Source organism: Drosophila guanche, unplaced genomic scaffold (genome assembly GCF_900245975.1).
Source record: "Drosophila guanche unplaced genomic scaffold, DGUA_6, whole genome shotgun sequence".
NCBI lineage: Eukaryota > Metazoa > Arthropoda > Insecta > Diptera > Drosophilidae > Drosophila > Drosophila guanche.
In genome coordinates this window covers 6,905,928-6,926,320 of record NW_022995745.1, presented here as the reverse complement: position 1 = coordinate 6,926,320, position 20,393 = coordinate 6,905,928, and the positions used below count along the sequence as shown (strand labels likewise).

At 44.1% G+C, this 20,393-nt stretch overlaps 2 protein-coding genes across 4 annotated transcripts in view; one reads left to right on the top strand and one right to left on the bottom strand.

Annotated features, from left to right (window-relative positions):
• Window positions 1–20,393, top strand: part of LOC117580909 — a 108,506-nt gene that overhangs the window by 70,945 nt on the left and 17,168 nt on the right. Inside the window, exon 5 of the mRNA XM_034267670.1 lies at window positions 1,925–1,963. Coding sequence (XP_034123561.1) covers window positions 1,925–1,963 — 39 coding nt within the window. The remainder of the gene's footprint in view (window positions 1–1,924; window positions 1,964–20,393) is intronic.
• LOC117581598 (protein folded gastrulation) overlaps window positions 1–20,393 on the bottom strand; it is a 34,848-nt gene that overhangs the window by 5,236 nt on the left and 9,219 nt on the right. For 2 of the 3 annotated variants that reach the window (XM_034268954.1, XM_034268955.1), the window contains one exon: window positions 14,289–14,452. The exons of the other annotated variant lie outside the window; for it this stretch is intronic. The gene's annotated coding sequence lies outside the window, so the exon portion shown is untranslated. The remainder of the gene's footprint in view (window positions 1–14,288; window positions 14,453–20,393) is intronic. 3 annotated transcript variants of the gene reach the window in all.

The following is a 20,393-nucleotide window of genomic DNA, read 5'->3' as shown; positions in this document are numbered from 1 at the left end:
GAGTGTCTTCTGCCTGATAAGGTTAATGCCATAACGGTATTTATATGTACTCACACCACGCATTTATGTGTGTATATACATGTATATGTGTATATATAACAATGACTTTGACACCCGCATTAGAGCCCAAATATGAAGTGCATGTTGCCCGGTGGCAGGGGTCGCTTGGTTGCACTTGCCACTTGATTGCAGCCGATGAGCGATACGAATAAGTTTGTGGGAAGAACAAAGCTCATCATCATGCGTCATCGATGATGTTCCACATATATCGCAAAAGGTAAACCGAATATGGAGCATAGAGGAAGATGCCACTGAAGTCACGAGTGATGCCTGAATAAATCAGCAATTCGAATCACATTCAATACAATTCGCATCTTAAATAACGAACAAGCTTCCGCTTTAAAGTACAAAAATCCACAGTCTTTCCACTGATCTATAGAGTAGTCTGAAATCGATACTCGAATTGACACTGACATCCTTCGAAATGCATTTGGCAATTTCTCTGCACCCAATCCTCCAACCCGTTTAATGTGCTGTTCCATTTCCTGTTTCGATTTGCTAATCTATATTTATGAAGCCGCCCGCCATTTTGGGGGCGGTGCTCCATTCAAGAGATTCGTGACAGGGGGACGGGAGGAAGAAGAACTCATGGAATGCGATGACTGCTGCTGTTCCGGGGGCGGCGGCTGTCACCAGGAATCAAATGTTATTTCAGCCACGCGAGAACCATCAACTGGCCCCCCGCCTCTGCGTCTGCCTCCGCTTCTTTATCCGCTGGTCAGTCACGAACATCGTCAGAGGGTCAGAAGAAGGATGGAATAGTATAGGAGAGGATAGAATGGGAGAGGACCATGTCCATGTCCATGTGGCATGTCATGGCTCTAGCTCTTCCATTCTGTGTAGCCAGCCTCAGTTCCTATATCAGTTCATCTGTCAGCTTCGTGGAGCCCAAATTGAAATCAACTTCACACGTCGCAAATTTTTAATTAAAAATCAGCAACTGATGTCGATTTGGGGGCACCAGATGAAAGGAAGAGGACACATGTGAATGTGAATGCGAATGCGAATGGTTGTGGGCATTGGCATAGGACATCAGCAAAGCCGCAGGTTTTCTTCTCATTTTTTTGTAGATTTTGTTTGCCTGTTCCCGGTTCTGTTTGTTTGTTTGTTTGTCAGAATCGGACAGCATTTGATGCCTTTAACGCGGGCATGGAATGGCCACGGACACACTTTTTTTTGGGTACGTTCCATGCGCGTGTGTGTGTGTGTGTGCGTGTGTCCATCGGAGGAGAAGATGCCTCTACATAATTCCTTTGCAAACATACATTGACATCTTGCTAATACATAACAACACAAAACAGAAGCCACACAGGACACACAGCATCCATACAGGACACAGGACACAGGACACGTAGCGATTGCGCGTTGGGTTGGGTTGGCTCTGCTGCTGCTGCTGCTGCTTCGTGCTCGCACGTATTCAATTCGATTCAATGATTCAATCCCGTATCCCGTATTCCGCATCTCGTAGCCTGGATTCTGGATTCAGGATTCAGGATTCAGGATTCCGCATCCTGACAAACACGCACAGAGGACGCCTGGACGACTCGTAACCAAACGAGTGCGTGCACATGAGTCGTGTCCGTCGCCCTCTCCCTCTCCGTCTCCCTCTCCGTCTCTCTCTTTCTGGCTGTCTTGTCCTGTTATTCCTATTCGCTTTTTTTTGCGGCCTTCCTGCAACGTCTCGTTGCTGCTTCAGCATATCCCATATCTTCTGGCCAAGTTCTTGCTTATCAGCATTCAGCATTCAGCATCCAGCAATGTGCATGTGTGGACCTCCCCAGTTTCTCCCTATATCTGCCACTTATAGTAACCCTCCCACATATTTACACTACTTCATATTCCGTTGCCTGCTCTCTATTTACAGAATCTTCCAATCGATTTGGTTTCAGAATTGCACCACAAAGTAAGTACAAACAAAACCCAAACTATAATGCAAAGATAACTAATAATGTCGTAAATAAGTAAATCAATTATTTTGCGATTTATGGGATTGCTGGAAAATGCCACAGTTGAGGCCCCAATCCCCTGAATAAGTGCCGAGAATTGTCATGGCGTCATATGTGATCTCATTGGCTATCCATCAGCGAACTGCATCGCATGTCAGGGCCTTCACTCCCTCCCTTTCTTCCGCATTTTCCATTCCTCATATATACATATATCTGTGTAGCTATATCTATTATAAAACCCAATGGGGTGGCCATTTGGTTTGCGGGAGGCAGTGAAAAAAACCATCTGGACATTCATTTTCGAATTGCCATTACCACGTCGATGCTCAAAGTAGTTCAATTAGCTGCAAGTGTGTGTTTGCAGGGGGAAGGCAGAGAGGTACAGTTGTGTACAAAATGTGTGCCATTAGAATGGCGGGTTCATTATGCAGTCGACTATGTCAATGTCTCTCTCTCTCTCTCTCTCTCTGTCTCTCTCTTAGTGGCCAAGAATTATTCAATCAGAAGCCTCGAATGCTTCCAACCGATTCCAATTCCGATTCCGAATTGTATCTTTGAATGTGTTGGGTCTTGTTTGAATGCTGTTACGGTTGTTGTGGCTCTGGCTGTCGGCCTATTGCCCCCACGCACGTGGATAGCCGCTGACGCTGCTGCTGCTGCTGTTGCTGCTGCTGCTGATTTGTCAACGATTTTATGGCAACTCGCTTACAGTGTCAACCAGTTTTCTGGCTTTGCATCTCTTTTACGTGGTGTACCCTTTCGTTTGGAGAGGGTATTGCCGTTTCCAATAGATTTTTGGCATACAAAATGGGCGTCTAGTTCCTGCTGCTATGATAAAGTCGAACCCAAACACTGAGAGCATATCTTTTGCATTATCTACATAAAGGTAACGATATTTTCATATATATCCGCAAGGGTATCTACTACTTTACCATCCGATCGTTAAGCCTTCAGTTCTTGTTTTTATTTCGTGGGGCCGGAGGAAAATGCAAAACTGAAACGAACCGAAATGCTCGTAAAAACAGAAGTTACAGCAGCAGCAAAGCAAAAGCTGGACTTGGAGGCAGCCCAAGTGGTGGCTCTCAGCCGCTTAACAATCACTCAAGACAGAGGCAAAGCCAGAGACAGAGAGCGATGGAGAGACACTTGGCGGGGCTGCCAAAAGACGGCCTGCCCGAAACCGGCTGCTGCCTGGCGACACTTGAACGGGTGCCCGTTACCACCGTTAACGTCTCCGACTGTCTGAAGTCTGGGCCCTCGTTCGATGATATCTAATTTATAATTGATATATTTCCCCCTTGCTCGCATATGTATCTTGCAAATCAGCCACTGACATCATCCATGGAAAGAGAGAGACAATCAATGCGCTTTGTTCTTTGTGGTACCCTGTAATAGTCTCTGCAAGAGAAGGCAGGGCAATGCAAGGCCATAATGGAATAGCAAAACTCGTGTGCAAAATAACCAACAGAATTATCTAGAATCAGCACTTCCCTCTCACTCTTTCTATGCCCCTCTGCGGATCTGATCTCTGGCTGTGGTGTGTCTACGTGCCCCATCGAAGGCACTTCACACGCCAATTTACAGCCCAAAACGCTCACGCTTTTTCATCTTTCCATCTGGGATGCCTCCTCAATTCGCTCTTCCGTCTCCCAAGAGTCCACGACTTTATGGATGGATCATAAATTGTGTATTCAAATTGTAAATTGATTTCCAAACAAACTGAAACCGAAATGCGTGTGAAAAGTTTTCATATTGGGAAAATCAGGCGTGAGAAAACGCAATTAGTTTTCAATTACGAACGGAGTAGGCGGATAAATGGATGGAAAATCTTGACTGCGGCGATCGCAGCAGGTGCTGGAATCATTTCACAGTTGCAAAATCCACTCTGAAAGCGAAAACATATCTGAAAATCGAAGGGGACTGGGGATCTGCAAAATGCACTTCTCTCTCCCCACACCCCCAAGCCAATTTGGGGCACACACGATCAGCAATCACAGAACGGATCAATGTGTATGCCACAGACTGCTGACTGCTGACTGCTGTTGTTGGCACAGGCCATGGACACGCAGCAGAAGACCTGAAACTCGCGTCTGAGAAATGCGCACGCAGACGCGTGCCGAATTCATAAAAAAAGGCATTCATTCGATTCGATTCGATTTACATTCGCTGGCACTTAGGCCCCCAGAGCCCCCAAGCCCACAGAAAAGCCGCAATGCCCACAGAACTCCAAGCCGGGCACGAAATTTGAGCCCCCAATAAAAATGAAAATCAGCCAAAAGACAAATAAGCTGAAATATTGGGCGAATCAGAGAAAGAGGGGGTAGAGAATCACAGAATAAGAATCGGCTTTATAGTTCCCCGGCAGTACCCTGCAATGGCATTGGAAATCGTTTGATGGAGAGAGTTTCTTGTTCGAGTTACCTAAATAGTTGTTTGATTGATTTGGGATGGAAAAGGGAGTTGTATGACCCTTTAAAATAATAATAATATATATATTAAAAAATAGCGAGACATTCTTCAGGAAATATGTGCCGCTTTTCCAGCCAGAGTTTATTAATTCTCTACAGGAATTTGGAATTTCGAATTCCGATTCATGTGTAATCTGCCACTCATGAGTCATGCGAGCCCATAAGCCCTTACACTCCTACACTCCTACTGTGCTGCTCTTCGCCTATTGATGCCCCTGTGATTTGCATAATCAGTGCTTAGGCGGGAGGGCCTATTCGTGACTAAGTCTGATAAATGAATGCGATTATGAATAGCGCAATGGATGGAAGGGCTTCGATTGACATTTAGCCTTCCTCTGGCTTCTGTTTTCAGTGTCTTGAGTACCTCACGTGTTGCATTGCATGTATCCATATGCCCCGTCAAGCCATGAGGTAGGGTAATGTTTGGATAATTTTGTTGCTTTAAAATTCTTTTCTGACCACTTCGTGAGGTTCATGCCCCATCGGCACCACCCACACCATGAGGTTGGGGAATCTTCTGGCCATTTTTCTCTCTGTTTTGGCAGTGTTGATGCTATGATTGTTATTGTTGCTGTTATTGCCATTCTGTTAGCACGAAACAATGGAAAAGTTCAAGAAAACAAATTGAAGCGAATTTGTTATTGCTGTTCTTCTTCGTTCCCTGCCTTTCATTCACAAGTTATTGGATTGATTGAATGGAAAATGAAAGCAAGGAAGGGGTGCCCAGGGGGAGAGCGATTGAAGGCGAAGGAGCTGGAGCACAGGATGGATATGGATTGATCCTCTGGCTGATCTTTTGGCAGCAGAATGTTTCTTTTTGCGCATTTAACTCACTTTTTTATTGGGGTACTTTTTATTCTTTCAAAATGTTTATTTTATGACACTTTACGGCATATCACTGGCAGCACTTGCAAAAAAAAAAAACACAGACACACTGAGAAGTTCTTGATTTAGGCGAGTTTTGTTTTAGATTTTTGGTTTTGTGTGGCAGTCGCATGTGGCAGCGACTTGAATGCCTGAAGATCTGAATACAGACTGAGCGGAAAATACACGAAAATATTCGTATCAACTAATAGACAGACAGACGGGGCAGGGAGATCGCATCCAAAACATTGCCCGAGAGCACAGCACAGGCAGACACACACGAAGATACAGATACGAGATACGAGAGATACGGGAGAGAGCGGCGCATGGAGAAGATACTCGTACACACAAACACACACACACACACACATCCATACACATCCATACACAGAACTTACGCAATGCCCAAGAACTGTGGCAGACAGACACCAGCAGAATTGGCGGTAAATCTTTTGCCACACTTGCTGTCATTGTTGCACGCTGATCCTGCCACACACAAGAGCACGAGAGAGTGAGGAGAGAAGAGGTGAGAGGCAGGGCGATCAGGTAGCAGAGCCGTAGAGCCTACATGTCTACCTGCCGCCACACTCTTAGCCTTAGCATTAGCCTTGAGCCACAACCGCAGCAGCAGCAGCAGCAGCAGCAGCAGCAGCAGCAGCAGCACCACCACCACTGGCAGCAAGGTATCTGCCAGATACGCTTGTTACAGTTACACGCACAGATAGAATGAGGGACGTCCTTGCCGTGACGTTATCGGCAGCGGCAGTAGGATTCGCAAGGTGAACGCCAAAAGTGAGAAAAGTATCTGAGCATCTGCATCTCTGTGTGCACTGATAGCGGACCAGAGAGAGAGAGAGAGAGAGAGAGAGAGAGCGGTAAAAGATACACAAACTTGGCCATGAAATGCATTCGCTCTCCCACTCTCCATCTATCTCTCGCTCCCTCAGAGGGCCAAGGCGAAGCCTCTGATAGCGTACGGCAATGATGTGATGCAACGGATCCACGGACACACAGACCACAGCTCTGATGGTGTGGGAAACGCTGATAAGATGATTCTGGAATGCACTGCCAGCAGGTCCAATAGATTAAGTACATTAAATATCCGATCAAATAAGCGAATAATTCAATTCCAAAAGAAATCAAAAAACAACTTAAATTGCAAATACGAATCGACCCATTAATCAATCTAACCATCCATTAATCCAACCATGCATTTTGATAAACATTCGATAAGCAATTCATGAATAAAACCAAAAGCCAAAAAGCCAAAAAGCAAACCAAAAAGCAATCTCAATTACGGCGCTAAAAATTAATTAAAAAACACCAAAAACTCATTTATAATCGACAAAGAGTTGAGATATTAATTTTGAAAAATGCAATTCCTGAGATTGAATTTGAGAACAAACAACAACAAAAAAAAAACAATTATAAATGGACTGTCATTCGATTAGGAATTGAAGAGTGCATGGAACATTGAGAGACGATTTATTTTCGGGATTCCAGCCTGCTATCGAATACTTTTAAGATTGATTTCGATCGATAAGATCGCGTTAGTGCTATTAAAATCTTAAAAAACACTTCAAATATCAGTAAATATTCGATCTAGCGTCAATAAAAAAAGCAAAAGGTGTTCAGCAACAAGCGAAGAGTCGAAAAGAAATCACAAAGCAAACATCGTCATGGGATGGGCGGAGGAGGCGCCCCCTCGGGCGAAATTTGAGCCGCAAAGAAAGAGAGACCCAAACAGAACCTAGGTCAACACCTGCACCCACTCCCAGCACTCTCTGTAGATTCTTCACTCGTCACTCCGCGGTCGGTGAAGTGGAAGGGGTACGATGGCGAATAATCACTCCGATTCCAATTTCGATTCCCCCTCGGGGGAAGCTTTCGCTTCGGCTACGACTTGGACGGCGACTTCGACGTCGAGTGTTGTTTGCAATTCAATTAACGCTGTCAATGTCGACACATCATCGAACGGGGGGGAGGCGGAGACTTGGAGGTTGGGGATACGAGGTAAAATATAAAGATACAATTACAAGATCAACGGCGAACGGCGAACGGCGAACGTCGACCAAGAAACCCAGCGACCGTGTTTGATTTGGACAAAGTATCTGTATCTTTACAATATGTACGAGATATGTTTTGTGTATCTGTATCTCTGCATTCATGATCGGATCGCACTTTGTGTGGCTCTCTCTCTCTCTCCCTCTCTCTCTTTGAATCTCCCTGGCAGCTCTGGCTCTGTTGACGCTGGCCGCCGTCTGTGGTTTATCAAACTCCGACTCCGACTCCGACTGCGGCCATTGTCTGGCCAAATTCTATGGATAGACAAATAGATAGTCAGACAACAGACAACACAGACACACAGAATGCACTGCACAAACAGCCGCCAACAGACAAGAGAAAACAGACCAGACACCAAAGACCAGAGACAAGCAGCAGCAAACAGAAGCAGCAACAAGTGGATGTGAAACAAACTTTAACCAAATGCACCCGCACACTGAGAGAATACAGGGAGCTATCTAAAGAAACAAACCACAGAGCAAAGATGGAGGATAGATACAATTATCGGAGGACATTCATTCGATAAGGAAAAAACTATGGGAAAAGCTTTATGAGTAACGCTTACAGATTTCCCTCGGTGGGTTTTAAGATATTTATAATTAATTCAAGCTTTCGTATCCATCTGAGTGCAATTTACTTCCCTTATCTCCCAGTGTAGCCACAAATACGCGCCTAATTCATCTTTCAGCGATATGCATCGTTTTGGATCGAAGAAACTTCTAATTGCAGGGCCAGCGGCGGCTGCTGAGTCAGCAGAGACCCCATTCGGAACGGTATGGTACGGAACGTAGTGGTATTTCCATCCGATAAGCATCGATAGGGTCCGCTGGCGACATCGACCAAAAAGAAGGTTGTCGTCGCACTTGAACCCCGACGGGGGCGCCTGTCATTGACATTGCATGTTGCAACTGGAACGTGAGGCAGACAATGGGCTTCCTTGTTTTTTGTCCGACCTCCCCCAATCCCCAAACCCCGACCAAGAGTTGAACTCTCAATGAAACATGGTGTCCGAGTGCCTTTCTTGCTGTCCCCTCCCAATGGCAATGGCTTGACGAATGGCCATAGAGCGACCATAAAATGTCAGGCCAATTATTGGTTTTAATAATCATAAAAAGCTCTGAAGCCAAACACACACAACGCACACACAAATCAAACATCGGACATCGACTGCAAATATTACGATTAGTCGTACAGTTTTTGGCAACACATGCACGGACATGCACTGCCGCCCTTCCGTACCCCCCAACCCAACCACATTTAGACATAACTGGAACAAAGGGTGGGGGTGGAGCAGTGGACTTTGGGGATTACAGCTGCGGGGGTTCAGGGTAAATGCCAGTGGCAGAAGAACAGCCTTGGATATTACAGAAAAGAAGTCACTTATCCAATATTAAGGAGAAGCTCATTCAATATCTGTATAATATAAATTGTAAGAAATATTTATCGCAACAGAGCGATGGCCTGTTCCATGCTAACCTAATGGTGACCCTTATGCTAACTGCGCTCCGAAATTGTGCACTCGTTTTAGATGCGACTATTCATAAACCATTTGCACATCTGCTCCCATCCCCTGCTGTGCCGTATTTAAACATTAGGCAACCCCTTAGCCCGTAAATAGGCCGAGCGTGTGGCCAGGGCAGTGCAGTGCAGGGCAGGGGCCATAAAAGGGGACAAAATTAGCTAATTGAAATAGCCTTCAATTGGTATTATGAAATATGCATACGATTTGGGCCAACAACGAATGGAATGGCCAATAAGTGCGGATGTAAATGAGGGCGGGCGGGGGCTGGGGTCGGCCTTACCACATGCTCGTCGTATATGCTAATCGATTGGGGGGGAGGGAGCTGGGGACCGTGCCAGAAATCCCATTGCAAATTGAATGGAATACAATTTCATGTTTTATGATACTGTTGCCACATGCAACAGCAACAGCAACAGCAGCGGCAGCGGCAACAACAACACAATATCATGTGTCGCTTGTCGCTTGTCGCTTGTCTGCGAATGTTGCTGCCATTTGCATTTTTATTTTATCAATTGTACGCGCATTTTATTTCCATTTTATTTATTTATTCATTTTTTGTATTTATTCGGTGAACTTTTTGTGGGCAAAACTATGAGCATTTTCAACACTCGAAAGAAATAAAGAGAGAAAACAATTGTTTATTATTTATTAAAGTATTTGTTGCTGCCGCTCTGCCTCTGCCTCTGCCACTGCCACTTCCACACATTCATTTGGTGTTTCGTATTTCGGTGTGTTTTGGCGCTGAATTCAAGGCCAGAAGAGACCTCTTTATTTGTTCCACATTCGAAAACGGGCATGGGCACGGGCACGGGTACCAGTACGAGTACGAGTACGAGTATGGGGGGCACTCGTACGAATACTATTCATTCGTACAACATTTCATTGTTTAATTTGTTTGGCTTTTTCCCTGCTTTGGCGTTTTTGGTGTTTTCGGGCGTCAAACGCAAACGCAAACGGAATTGGAAAACAGATTTTGAAATGCTTTTTGGATATTTTTCGTATTGCGAATTGGTTTCTGTAAGTGTGAAAGTTCGTGGGACGCCCCATGGGGGGATTCTCAATTGAATGCAAATGAATCCAAATGAATATGAATATGAATGAATGCACCCGAAGATCGCATCGCATCATCCATCTTTTATTGTATGATAATTTCAAGTGCTTATGGACTCGAACCGGTTCGCAGCGCGTACCTGGATCGTTTCTCAATAAAAATTCGTCGAAATTGATTGGATTTCAAAGTAAAGTGCAGCGGGAGAAATCACGAAACAGGTTCCCATACGAATAAATCGGAATGATTAGGAAGATGTTATAACAGTTTAACAACAACATAAAAATTCTCTATGCGAAAAGGGTTTCCAAGCGAATGATTGCCCTCTCAATGAGTTTGTGGTGAAATGGGTGAGGAATGGAGGCCATAAGCGGAGACAAATGTCAAACATTATCATTGTGGATCTACCTTTTCATGTTGTAGTCGGTTTTCCCAAACAATTTCCACCAATTGGTGTCTGGTTTGAATCGGTTTTGTGTCTCTTCTGCTGCGGCTGCGGCTGCTGCTCTGTTGCTGTTTGCTGCAGCTTTTGCGGCTTATGCAATGCATTTTCAAATGAATTGTTCGGCAAATCAATTTGCATATTGCGCGGCGCATTTGCGGTAACAGCAACAGAAACAGCAAGCAGAACCTGCCTCTTGGGACGAAGAGTAGGCTGTGTATTTTTGTGTGTGTGTGTGTGTGTGTGTGTGTGTGTCTGTGGCACCGCCCCACCACTCACCACTGCACCAACAGCAACAATTTGCAAAAATATTTTTGTGTTTCACACTCAATTAATGCCAATTGACTGCGAAAATTGCCAACACCTTTGACACGTTTTCCCATTTGAACGCGGCAGACAGAGAGAGAGAGGCAGGCAGGCAGATGGAAATGGAAATGTGAAAGCAATCTCTCTCGCTCCCACAGAGTGTTTTAGTGTTTCTGTTTCTGTATCTGTGTCTGTTTTTGTGGCTGTGACACACAATGCCCAAGCCAATTTGCTAGATATTCAATTGAACAGGGCAGCAGAAGAGCAAGGAGCAGAAGTTGCCTCGCGGTTTTACGTTTTCGTTTCGTAGTTCCAATAAATAAATAAATTGTCACATGCAAAATTCATGAGACAAAATACATTCCACTCCGCAACAACCTCAAATTATTGACATTTTGAACGCAATTGAACTTTCCGCATAAATTTCCACTGAAACCCATCCACCCAGGGGGTGGTGGGCAGCGGAGGGATATGCGTGTGGAATGTGGAAGGTTATTTCACATTGAAATCGAGTCGCATCGAATCGAATCGAATCGAGAATTGAATTGAATTGAATGAAATGTAATAGCTTAATTGATAAATAATTGTTATTGCTATTGCATTAAGTGGACAAGAAGGCAGACCAAATGATGGTATTAATCAAAGTGATGCCCTCCCCACCCTTCTCCATCCTCCTCAACAGCTCGGGAATGGGAATTGGCAGGATATCGCAATGCATGAACGAATGAGTGAATGAGCGTATATGCTGCACAGATTCACAGACATGTGACTCCCGCAATTATAAAGCAATCAAGAAGAGGCTAACCTTTTGTGGATGAGAGCCTCACTCTCTCTGGAGGAGCGGATTGTAGAGGACTTTGGTTGAATCATTTTGGAGCTAAGCATTGCCCAATTGATGGAGCTCTTTAAGCACAGAGAACTTAATTTTATTTAACTTAGCTTTTATCTAGGAAGAGAATGGCACAATATACATATCTAAATCTCTAGACATTTCTCTGCAGCAACTGGGTTCTCTCCGCTATCATAGCATATGTTCAATTATCTTTTATCTTTCAAAAGAGGAATGCCACTGAGTACAGTACAAATCTGTGTATGCAGAAAGAAAGTATCTTCCAAAGTATTCTTTCCAAAATGAAATATAACCAAAATGACTTTTCCTTTAAGGCAATTATTCCGACCTACCACAGTCATTTCTGCGTTCAGCAACAGCATTTACAGTGTAATTATTTCTTGGTGCATTACTCACCTTTGCTGCAATTGAATCTGTATTTATATGTTTTTCATGTGAAAAAGCAATTTCCATTAATTAATTGCATTCAAATTTAATCTGAATATGAACCAAAACTACTTGTTTTATATCAAGTAATGAAACTTTTTGAATCTTTAATCATTTAAAGATCTTTCGACGCTTTCTTTTACCCTCCAGAGATCACTGAAGATCCACATAAACATTGCGACATTCCCATTGCTCTTTCCATATGTAGTCTTTCTTCTCTCATAGTTTACGGAGACATTTTCCTGGTGCGTTAATCAGCAACGTTAATCTGTGCACATTCCGTATAGTACACTTAGTATATGGTACTATACTTAGTATATATACTATAATTTATGACCGCATACACATGCGAGCATGAGCAATGATTTTACGCTGCGATTTTGTGAAAAATGTGTGCAAATGTGGAAACACAATGCACCAGCACCCACAATCTACGTTCTCAGGGGCATGAATGGGGGGCATGGGGCAGGGACAAAAGAAAGAGATATATGCATATGCCACATAAAGAGATTCGCAGAGAGAGAGAGAGAGAGAGAGAGAGCGAGAGAGACCGATCATCAATGCTCGCTCTTATTTTTAATTACATATTTTATTTTATTTAAATTGTAATTTTTATGGTTTTTTGGGTGCATGGTCATGGGGGAGTTATCTTCCGCCGATTGGAGGCTGTCCGTCAGCTGTGCTATCGCTTCCGGGTTGACACGCAGATATGAAGAGCGAGAGAGGCAGAAAAAGACAGAGAGAGAGAGAGAGAGAGGCTCTGTCACAGTGCGAGGCCAGACAGATAGACTCTTCGTGATGGTTCTGATTGATATTTCCCATTGATGCTGCGGGATATTCGGATTGTAAAGGATCTGTGAGGTATGTAGTATCTGTCCGATCAGTAGAATCGCTGAGCGCTCTTTGGGATACAAAATGACTAAGGAGGAACATTTTAACGATTGTGCACGATTGCAGATCTGAAGGCAAATGCAAATCTCACGACTCCCTGGGGGTTTTTATAGCTCCTTTTCCCCGATTTTTAGTTGGTTAACCCCGTTAGCAAGTCGCACGCGGGTTTTTTAGCATTCATTCGTTTTTGTTTTGTTTTATTTTGTTTCATTTTTTGTATTATTTGTATCCCCGCTTGAAATTCATTGTGTGTGCTTGCTGTTTCTGCTGTTGCTGTTGTTTTCGATTTTAATTTAATTAAAATTATGTCAACGCAATTGAAATGTTATTGAACCACGAAAGCACGAAGCAGCAACAGCAGTCGTCGCCTGCCTTCTACCACCTGCCCCCACCCTGTCCCCCCTGACGTTGCCAAATCGACGAGTTCATTAATTTTGGATTTTGTAACTTTTATTCAATGTGCGGTAACACACACACACACGCTGTACTAGTAGCACTCTCAGTCAGGCAGTTGTATATTTTATGCACATCCAATCGAATCGAACTTTACTCGGAGCTCCCATTATTTATGGGCATTAAGATATAGAAACAGTCGGCAACTACATCGGCAATCGGCCAGAGAAGCAGAGTGCCAGCAGCAGCAGCAAGTGAAATGCTTCCAGGGAGAGATTGGAGACAAGATCGCTCATGTTTATGGAACTTGTAATGGTACATCTACCATGGGAGTAGCTCGTTTGGATCTTTCGGTAATTTGGCTTCTCTTTTGCATAAAGTACTTGAGAGGTTCCTCCCTCTTTCTCACCGTCATCTCTTTTATATACCTCTTAATGATGTCTAATCCGACTGAAACAATACCCATTCCAGATCTACCGTTTTTTTTAATGCATTTTCTGCAGAAACGGCCAGCAACTGGGCAATAAGCAAGAGCGTAAACAGTTGTTGTGTTAAATCAACTAAAACGGAAAATAAAAAGCGAAAGGAAATGTGTAAAAAAGGGAAATAAGGTGGGTGGAGCGGCGAGAGCGTGAAAAAACTTGTCAACGCCCCCGCGAAATTGTTCCCCTCTTTTCTTCTTATTATTTTTATTTTTGTTTGGGTTGAATTTATGGCATGCACAATTATCAGCGGAAAAACTATGCGCAAATGGGGAGAATAACAGCAGAAGTCAGAGGTCGATGTATGGGATACTCTTTTAGAACCGCATTTAACTAGGGAATATAAGTGGCATGTCGTCAATCAAATCAATATTTCATAACAATTTAGCATTATGTGACAGATCCCCTTTGTTCTACCGCTTTTTACGATTTAAATACACCGCATCCCACTCCCAAATGATCCTAAATGAAGGCCATAAATTGTATTTCTACCAATTTATTTATGTATTTATATGGTTGTACTCACTCCAAATCAGGCGGCCACATGAAAGCCAAATAATGTGGGAATTCCAGAGAGAAAAAACCTTTCTCTATCTCCGAATATATATCTTCGGGAGCGGTGCACAGGATGCACTGTCGCCGTCCTTCCTGTCCTTTACGTGGAATACGGTGGGGCGATAGCGTTGGATACTGAAAATTAAAGGGAGAAGAACAGAAACCGAAATTAAAGCCACGAAATGTTGAATCAACATTAAATTTGAGTCAAACGAAACTTTTGCGCTGATAAACCGGGCGGAGGAAGAGGTGCGGGAAGGAAGCCGAACAAAATGAGAGAAAACTGGGAGTGGAAATGAATGGAACGATTGAAGCGAATGGGTGAGTGGTTGAGTGGATGAATGGGTGGGTGGGGCATGTGCCATATCCCGTATCCAAGAGGAAGTACAACGAGCGGACGGGCAAATGGCGCACTTAACAAAATTGCGACCTTGAGAGACCGAAAACATCGAAGAAACATCCAAATTCCAAGAAGAATTTCACATTTTCACAGCGAAAACAAAAAGCTCATGACATCCGGGGGCGGGGTCTGCTGCCGCGATAAGGCATAAACGATAAATGTATCATTGGGTTCTATATTCTCTGGTAAGTCTTAGATTTTCTGTTGTTTCCATGTCGGAGAAGGAATTGGGGGAATTTTTACTCCAGAATTCGGACCGAAATCCACCTAAATTTGAGACAATTTAGTGTTTAGCTAAATGAATAGAATGCAAAGCATCATTAGTTATCTTTTCTGTTGGGATAACTGCATGAAACAACCCACCGAAAGAGCACTGAAAGCATCGTTTAAGCTTCAAAGTTTGGTCTAGTTTTCGGTTATCCCGTTTCCCATTTCCTGTTTTTCTGCATTTCGAACATTTCAGTGTAACAAATCCAGTTATTTGTTGAATTTGACAGTTTAATTCTACGCCTCGATGAGCGAACGAGAGAACATGAACATGAAACCCTCTTTGAAGCTCCCTCCCACCGTTCGAAAGCCCCAATCACAGAGGCACTCTGCCGCCTCTTCCGCTCCCGCCATCAGGCAATGTCTATTTCAATCCAGCAGATACATCTACAATAGATGGGGAGATGTATCTGATGGGTTGCTGTTGCTTTTGCTGCTGCTGATTTGAGAATCAAACAAGTTTGACATTTCCAACGAGAGCAGAGTTCTGTGTATTCCACAGATATGTACACTGCTCCAAGGGCAAAAAATACACAGATTCAAACACTTACTCCAAGGGCACAGGCAGATACAGATACAGATACAGATACAGATACTCTAGAGTTTCGATACAAAATCAAAAAGGTGTTTATAGGAATACCAATTTGCATCCATCTGCCAGAGTGATTCGTTTTCAGTTCCAGTTCGTTTTATGGGTGTCGAGGGGGAATAGGGCTCTTTGGCTGCAGATGTATCTGTATCTGTGGCTTTAACTGTAGCTGTGCCTGTGTCTGTGTTGGCTGAGTGAAAACTTGTCCCGCAATCAACTTGCGAATCAACGAAAGATCATTAAAATACAAATAAAAATGTGAGCCGCCGCCAAAAACAAGTTTAAAATGTCAAAAAAAAAAAAACATGTGAAAAAACCACAAAAAAAAAATACAAAACGGCAACAATTGCTGCCGCCGTCCACGGTGCCGCTGCTGCTGCTGCTGCTGCTGCAATATTGCATGCTGTTCCGTGGCGCCGCAAAGGCAACAAAAATCAAATTAGCGCCCAAAAAGATCTTCCCCCCACCACTGACACTGCCCTCGTGCCACTGCCGTCTGCCTTTGCCTTTGCCTTTGCCATTGCCTTTTTGACTGTTGCAATCGACATTCATTCATTCAATCATTCATTCCTTCCATTTGTCTCGCTTTGAATACCCTTTCAACGGAAAGAGATCATATTCACGCTTCCTTTGACTCTCCAAAGAGACTCACTATTAAATTCTCGAAATCGAATCGTTTGAGGATTCTGATTTTTCATCTCTAACTTTCATATTCTAACACATATTTATTTATACATTTTTGAGATGTGCTCCTCCTTAGGAACATCTTTGTGATGCCTTACAGTCTGACCATGGATTTCTATGGATTATGCCCAATTGAGTGTTTGGCAATTCCTTTAAGCTAACATGAAATGGAGTGTATATTTTGTAGGGTATATTCTAAATGGTCTTTCGGCAGCGTTCACTTTTCTCTCTCTTCTCCCATTTGTTGTGCTGTACTTTTTTTATTGCTGTTCATAATTCGCGCTTATGCAAAAATGTTTAATTTTAACACAAGATTTCTTACTTGTTTTCTTCTTTTGGCAATAAAACGGAACAGAGGGGAGGGGGCAGCCAACTGCAGCCAGACTCAAAAGCGCGACAGAGAGACAGCAATACTCGAAAGGCAGAAAGGCAGAAAGACAGAAAGACAGCAAGACATATAAATGATAATCATTATAAGTCAGTTAAAATTTATGAACAATGAAAACTTCAACGACCACAAAAATGCCAAACGGTTGGAACGAGGGGGAACGCCGTTGGCACTGGCTAGGGTAGGTGGGAGAAAGGGAAAGGAGAGGATGTGCGACTAAAAATGTATATTAAGATGACAAAAATCACAAAATGTACATTCATTTGCTACTAGACAAAAAAACCATCGATGTTCGAGCGTGTGCCAACAGCAAGGGGATGCACATGATTCCAATATCTGTGAAGAATTTCCATGACCAAATGATAAGAACTGATTTTGATTTATTCGGATTGCAATAAAACACTCGAAGTGAGTAAAAAGAATCTTTGGAGTCAATCAAATCTATTAGCGAGGCTAGCAGCGGAGAGAGAGAGAGAAAGAAACTGCTGGCTGTTGCACGGTTGAACTCTGGCAATTGCAAAAGAGATCCAAGAGATCCGCGAGAGGCGGAACCCGCGACCAAGACATGCTTAAAGCACAATTAATTGCCTTGCAACGACAATGAGACAAGGAGACAAGTGCCAGCAGGGGCCTCATCGACTGCAGTATTGCTGTCATCAGCCATCCATCCATGCCACATTCACATCCACATCATCGTCAGCATCCAAAGAGCAGGCCCCAGATGTCAGGGACAGCAGCCCAAAAACCCCAATGGAATATTCACACAGAGGGAACTTTGATCTGTCATAAAAGGGGGGAATATCAGTGATGGAGGGGCGGGGGACTGGGCAGCATCGGCTTAAGTCATTCAATCATTATCAACAATTCACGACATGCACGACATATAGAAGCCGACCCCCGACTGTTGTCTGTAGCCGTATTTTATGGCAAAATGCAATCTGCTTTTCTTTGCTCTCTACCTCTCTCTCGCACTCATTACCAAACTGCTGCACAGAGAGAAAAGTATGTTCCATAAATCGTCATATCCAGCTAAAGATTTAACAGTTCCATCAACAAAGTGGACATCAACAGCTTCGTTGTTCGTACAAAATAAAGAAAGTCTTCTAATAATTAATTTTTGAAGAAAAATCATATTTGGAATGCTACAAATTGGAAGCATTTTTCATATATATCCTCTATTAAGGTAGTCTCAAGTTTTCCCAGTGTAGATTTGTTTCTGTTTTGCGATTCTGATCGGTTCAATCGGAGGTCAATGTTCGCGCGGCGTTCGGAATGTTTTTCGCACAATTTTTCAACAAATTTTTCTATTCATTTTTTTTGCATTTGCATTTGCATTGTGTTTACTCTCGCGCGCTCTCTCTCACTCTCTCTCTCTATCTCTCATGCTGTGGCATACTGTCTCTTTGCCTTACTCTTTGCAGAGTCATTAAACTTGCCATGGATTTTTTCTTATCAATATTGATGCCTGCCGCCTGCCACGGTTCTGGCTGCGGTATGTTGCAGCTGCATCGCATCATTAGTTGGATGATTTTGAATGTGGAGCATCTATTGGATGCTGGATCGCATCTCACGTTCCATGAGGGAACAGCACAGGGGCAGGCCCTACACTGAGGCTCTGTTGTTCTGGATTCGTGATCCGGCCCGGCCGTGTGTGTGGTGTGTGTCTTGTGCCTTGTGTTTAGTCAGCAGTCATCATCAATTCAATTGCTTGGACCACAAAATCATTGACAGCGCAAGAGCTAACAACTAGCAACACAATGCCCCTGCCGCTGTCTCTGCCTCTGTCCCTGCCACTACCCCACTGGTGGTTGCAGCATCAGCATCTGCAACAGCAGCATCAGCAGCATGTCAGCGCATTCGTGGTCACACGACCCCCCGCCACCGCCTTCGGGGCGCCATCATTGGGGGGGTTCATGGGAATCCGCTCCAGAAGATGCCACACACAGCAGTAGCAGTAGCAGAAGCAGAAGCAGAAGCAGCAACAACTGTTGCAGCTGCAGCAAACTTTGGCCCCGCTTTGGACGCTGGCATTGGCGTGGGTGCCATGCAACACACAGACAGGGGGAATGGTGGCATGGGGGGGGGGGGGGGGTTGTTTCTGCTGCTTTTGCTGCTTGCATTTCGCTGTCGCAACAAATTTTAATACATTTCTCACATGATTTCGACGAATTGTTTGCCGCGGTTGCTTCTGTTGCTGCAGCCGCTGCTGTTGCAAGTGTTTCGTGTCCCATTGTTTGGCGTCTCATGGGGGCCCTTCGGCGGTTGGATCTGGTTCTGGCTCTGGCTCTGGCTCTGCAGTCAGTCGGTAATGTAGCATGCCATTATGCCACTATAACATGTGCGTTGCCTGCCTCCCCCGCGACAGAAAATGCAAATAATCATGCATCACATCCGATGAGACAGAGGCAGAGGCAGAGACAGAGCCAGAGACCCCCACAATAAACAAACAAAAGTATAATCATGTCATATGCGAGGTCGGAAAAGTTCTACGAATCGAATCTAACCTGCATAGATCTGTGGACTTAAGGGCAGAGAATGCAGGCAAAAATTCCATCGAGTTCATGCAGATCAATTTTAAAAACTTTCCATGAAATTAACCCAAATATATCGAACTTTCGATCCACCAATGCATATCTGGCGGTACTCACTTTCTGGTCTAAGATATGCTTCGGATCTCTGCTTTTAGGGCATTTTTCTATGCGTTAAACCTTCAAAAATGTATGAAAAGTTTATGGTTGATTGTTTTCCTCCACTTTCTGGTGTTTTCCATCCATTTTCGTAACTTCGTTTTGATTATTTTTTTGCCGGTCGCTTGTAATAAGCTCATCATTGGCTTATGTTGCTATTTGTTTGTTTGTCGTTGCGTGTTGCATTTTTGCTGCTGCTGCTGCTGCTGCTGCTGTGGCAGTCTCTCTGTTATGTTCTGCTCGCCCTCGAGGGCACGCTCATGCTCCCCGTGCACCCTACCGCCCCTCGCTGGCTGGTGGCTGGTGGCTGGTGGCTGCGTTGTTGTCGCTGTCATAAAATGAAAAACCCCAAAACGTGCAACATACTGCATAATAAACAACTGCAACAACGGAACAGAAGCAGCAATGGCAACATTGGCTTTAGCAGGCGGCAACCCTGGGCTACATCATCAACAACAACAACAACAAATATGGCAACACTGGCAATAACAACGCGCTGAACAACACAGCGGCAACCATACACGGAATACGAGGCATAAACAAGCAAAAAATATCAGAGAACAACAGAAAAACCGAGAGCGATAGAAAGGGAAGCAACAGACAGAAAAGGGAGAAAGGAAGAGTGGGAAGAGCCGGGAAAGAGAAAGAGGATAAAGAGTGAGGGGCAGTGTACCAGTGGTCCATCCACATATCATATGAAAATATGCCAACAAGCCACCGAAAAAGCTAGAGAATTGTCAAGCCCCGCAAACATGGCACGGGATACCGCAAAACAGCTGTAACCCCCAAAACCCAAAACCCCATTGCACCATTGCCCCATTACCCCAACTGAAACAACAACAATAATAGTTACACCAACAACTACAACAGCAACAACAGTCGGAGGAAAAGCACACACACACCACACGCATTTCTCCCGCGAAACGTTGCCATGTAAATTGTAATGCTCGAGGGACGGAGAGGAGGAGCAGTGGTAGGAGTGGGCGCAGCAGGCCTCTGGCAGGAGGAGGATCTATGGAGGAGCTCAAAGAACGTGTCAGTGGTAAAAGAGAATGGACACG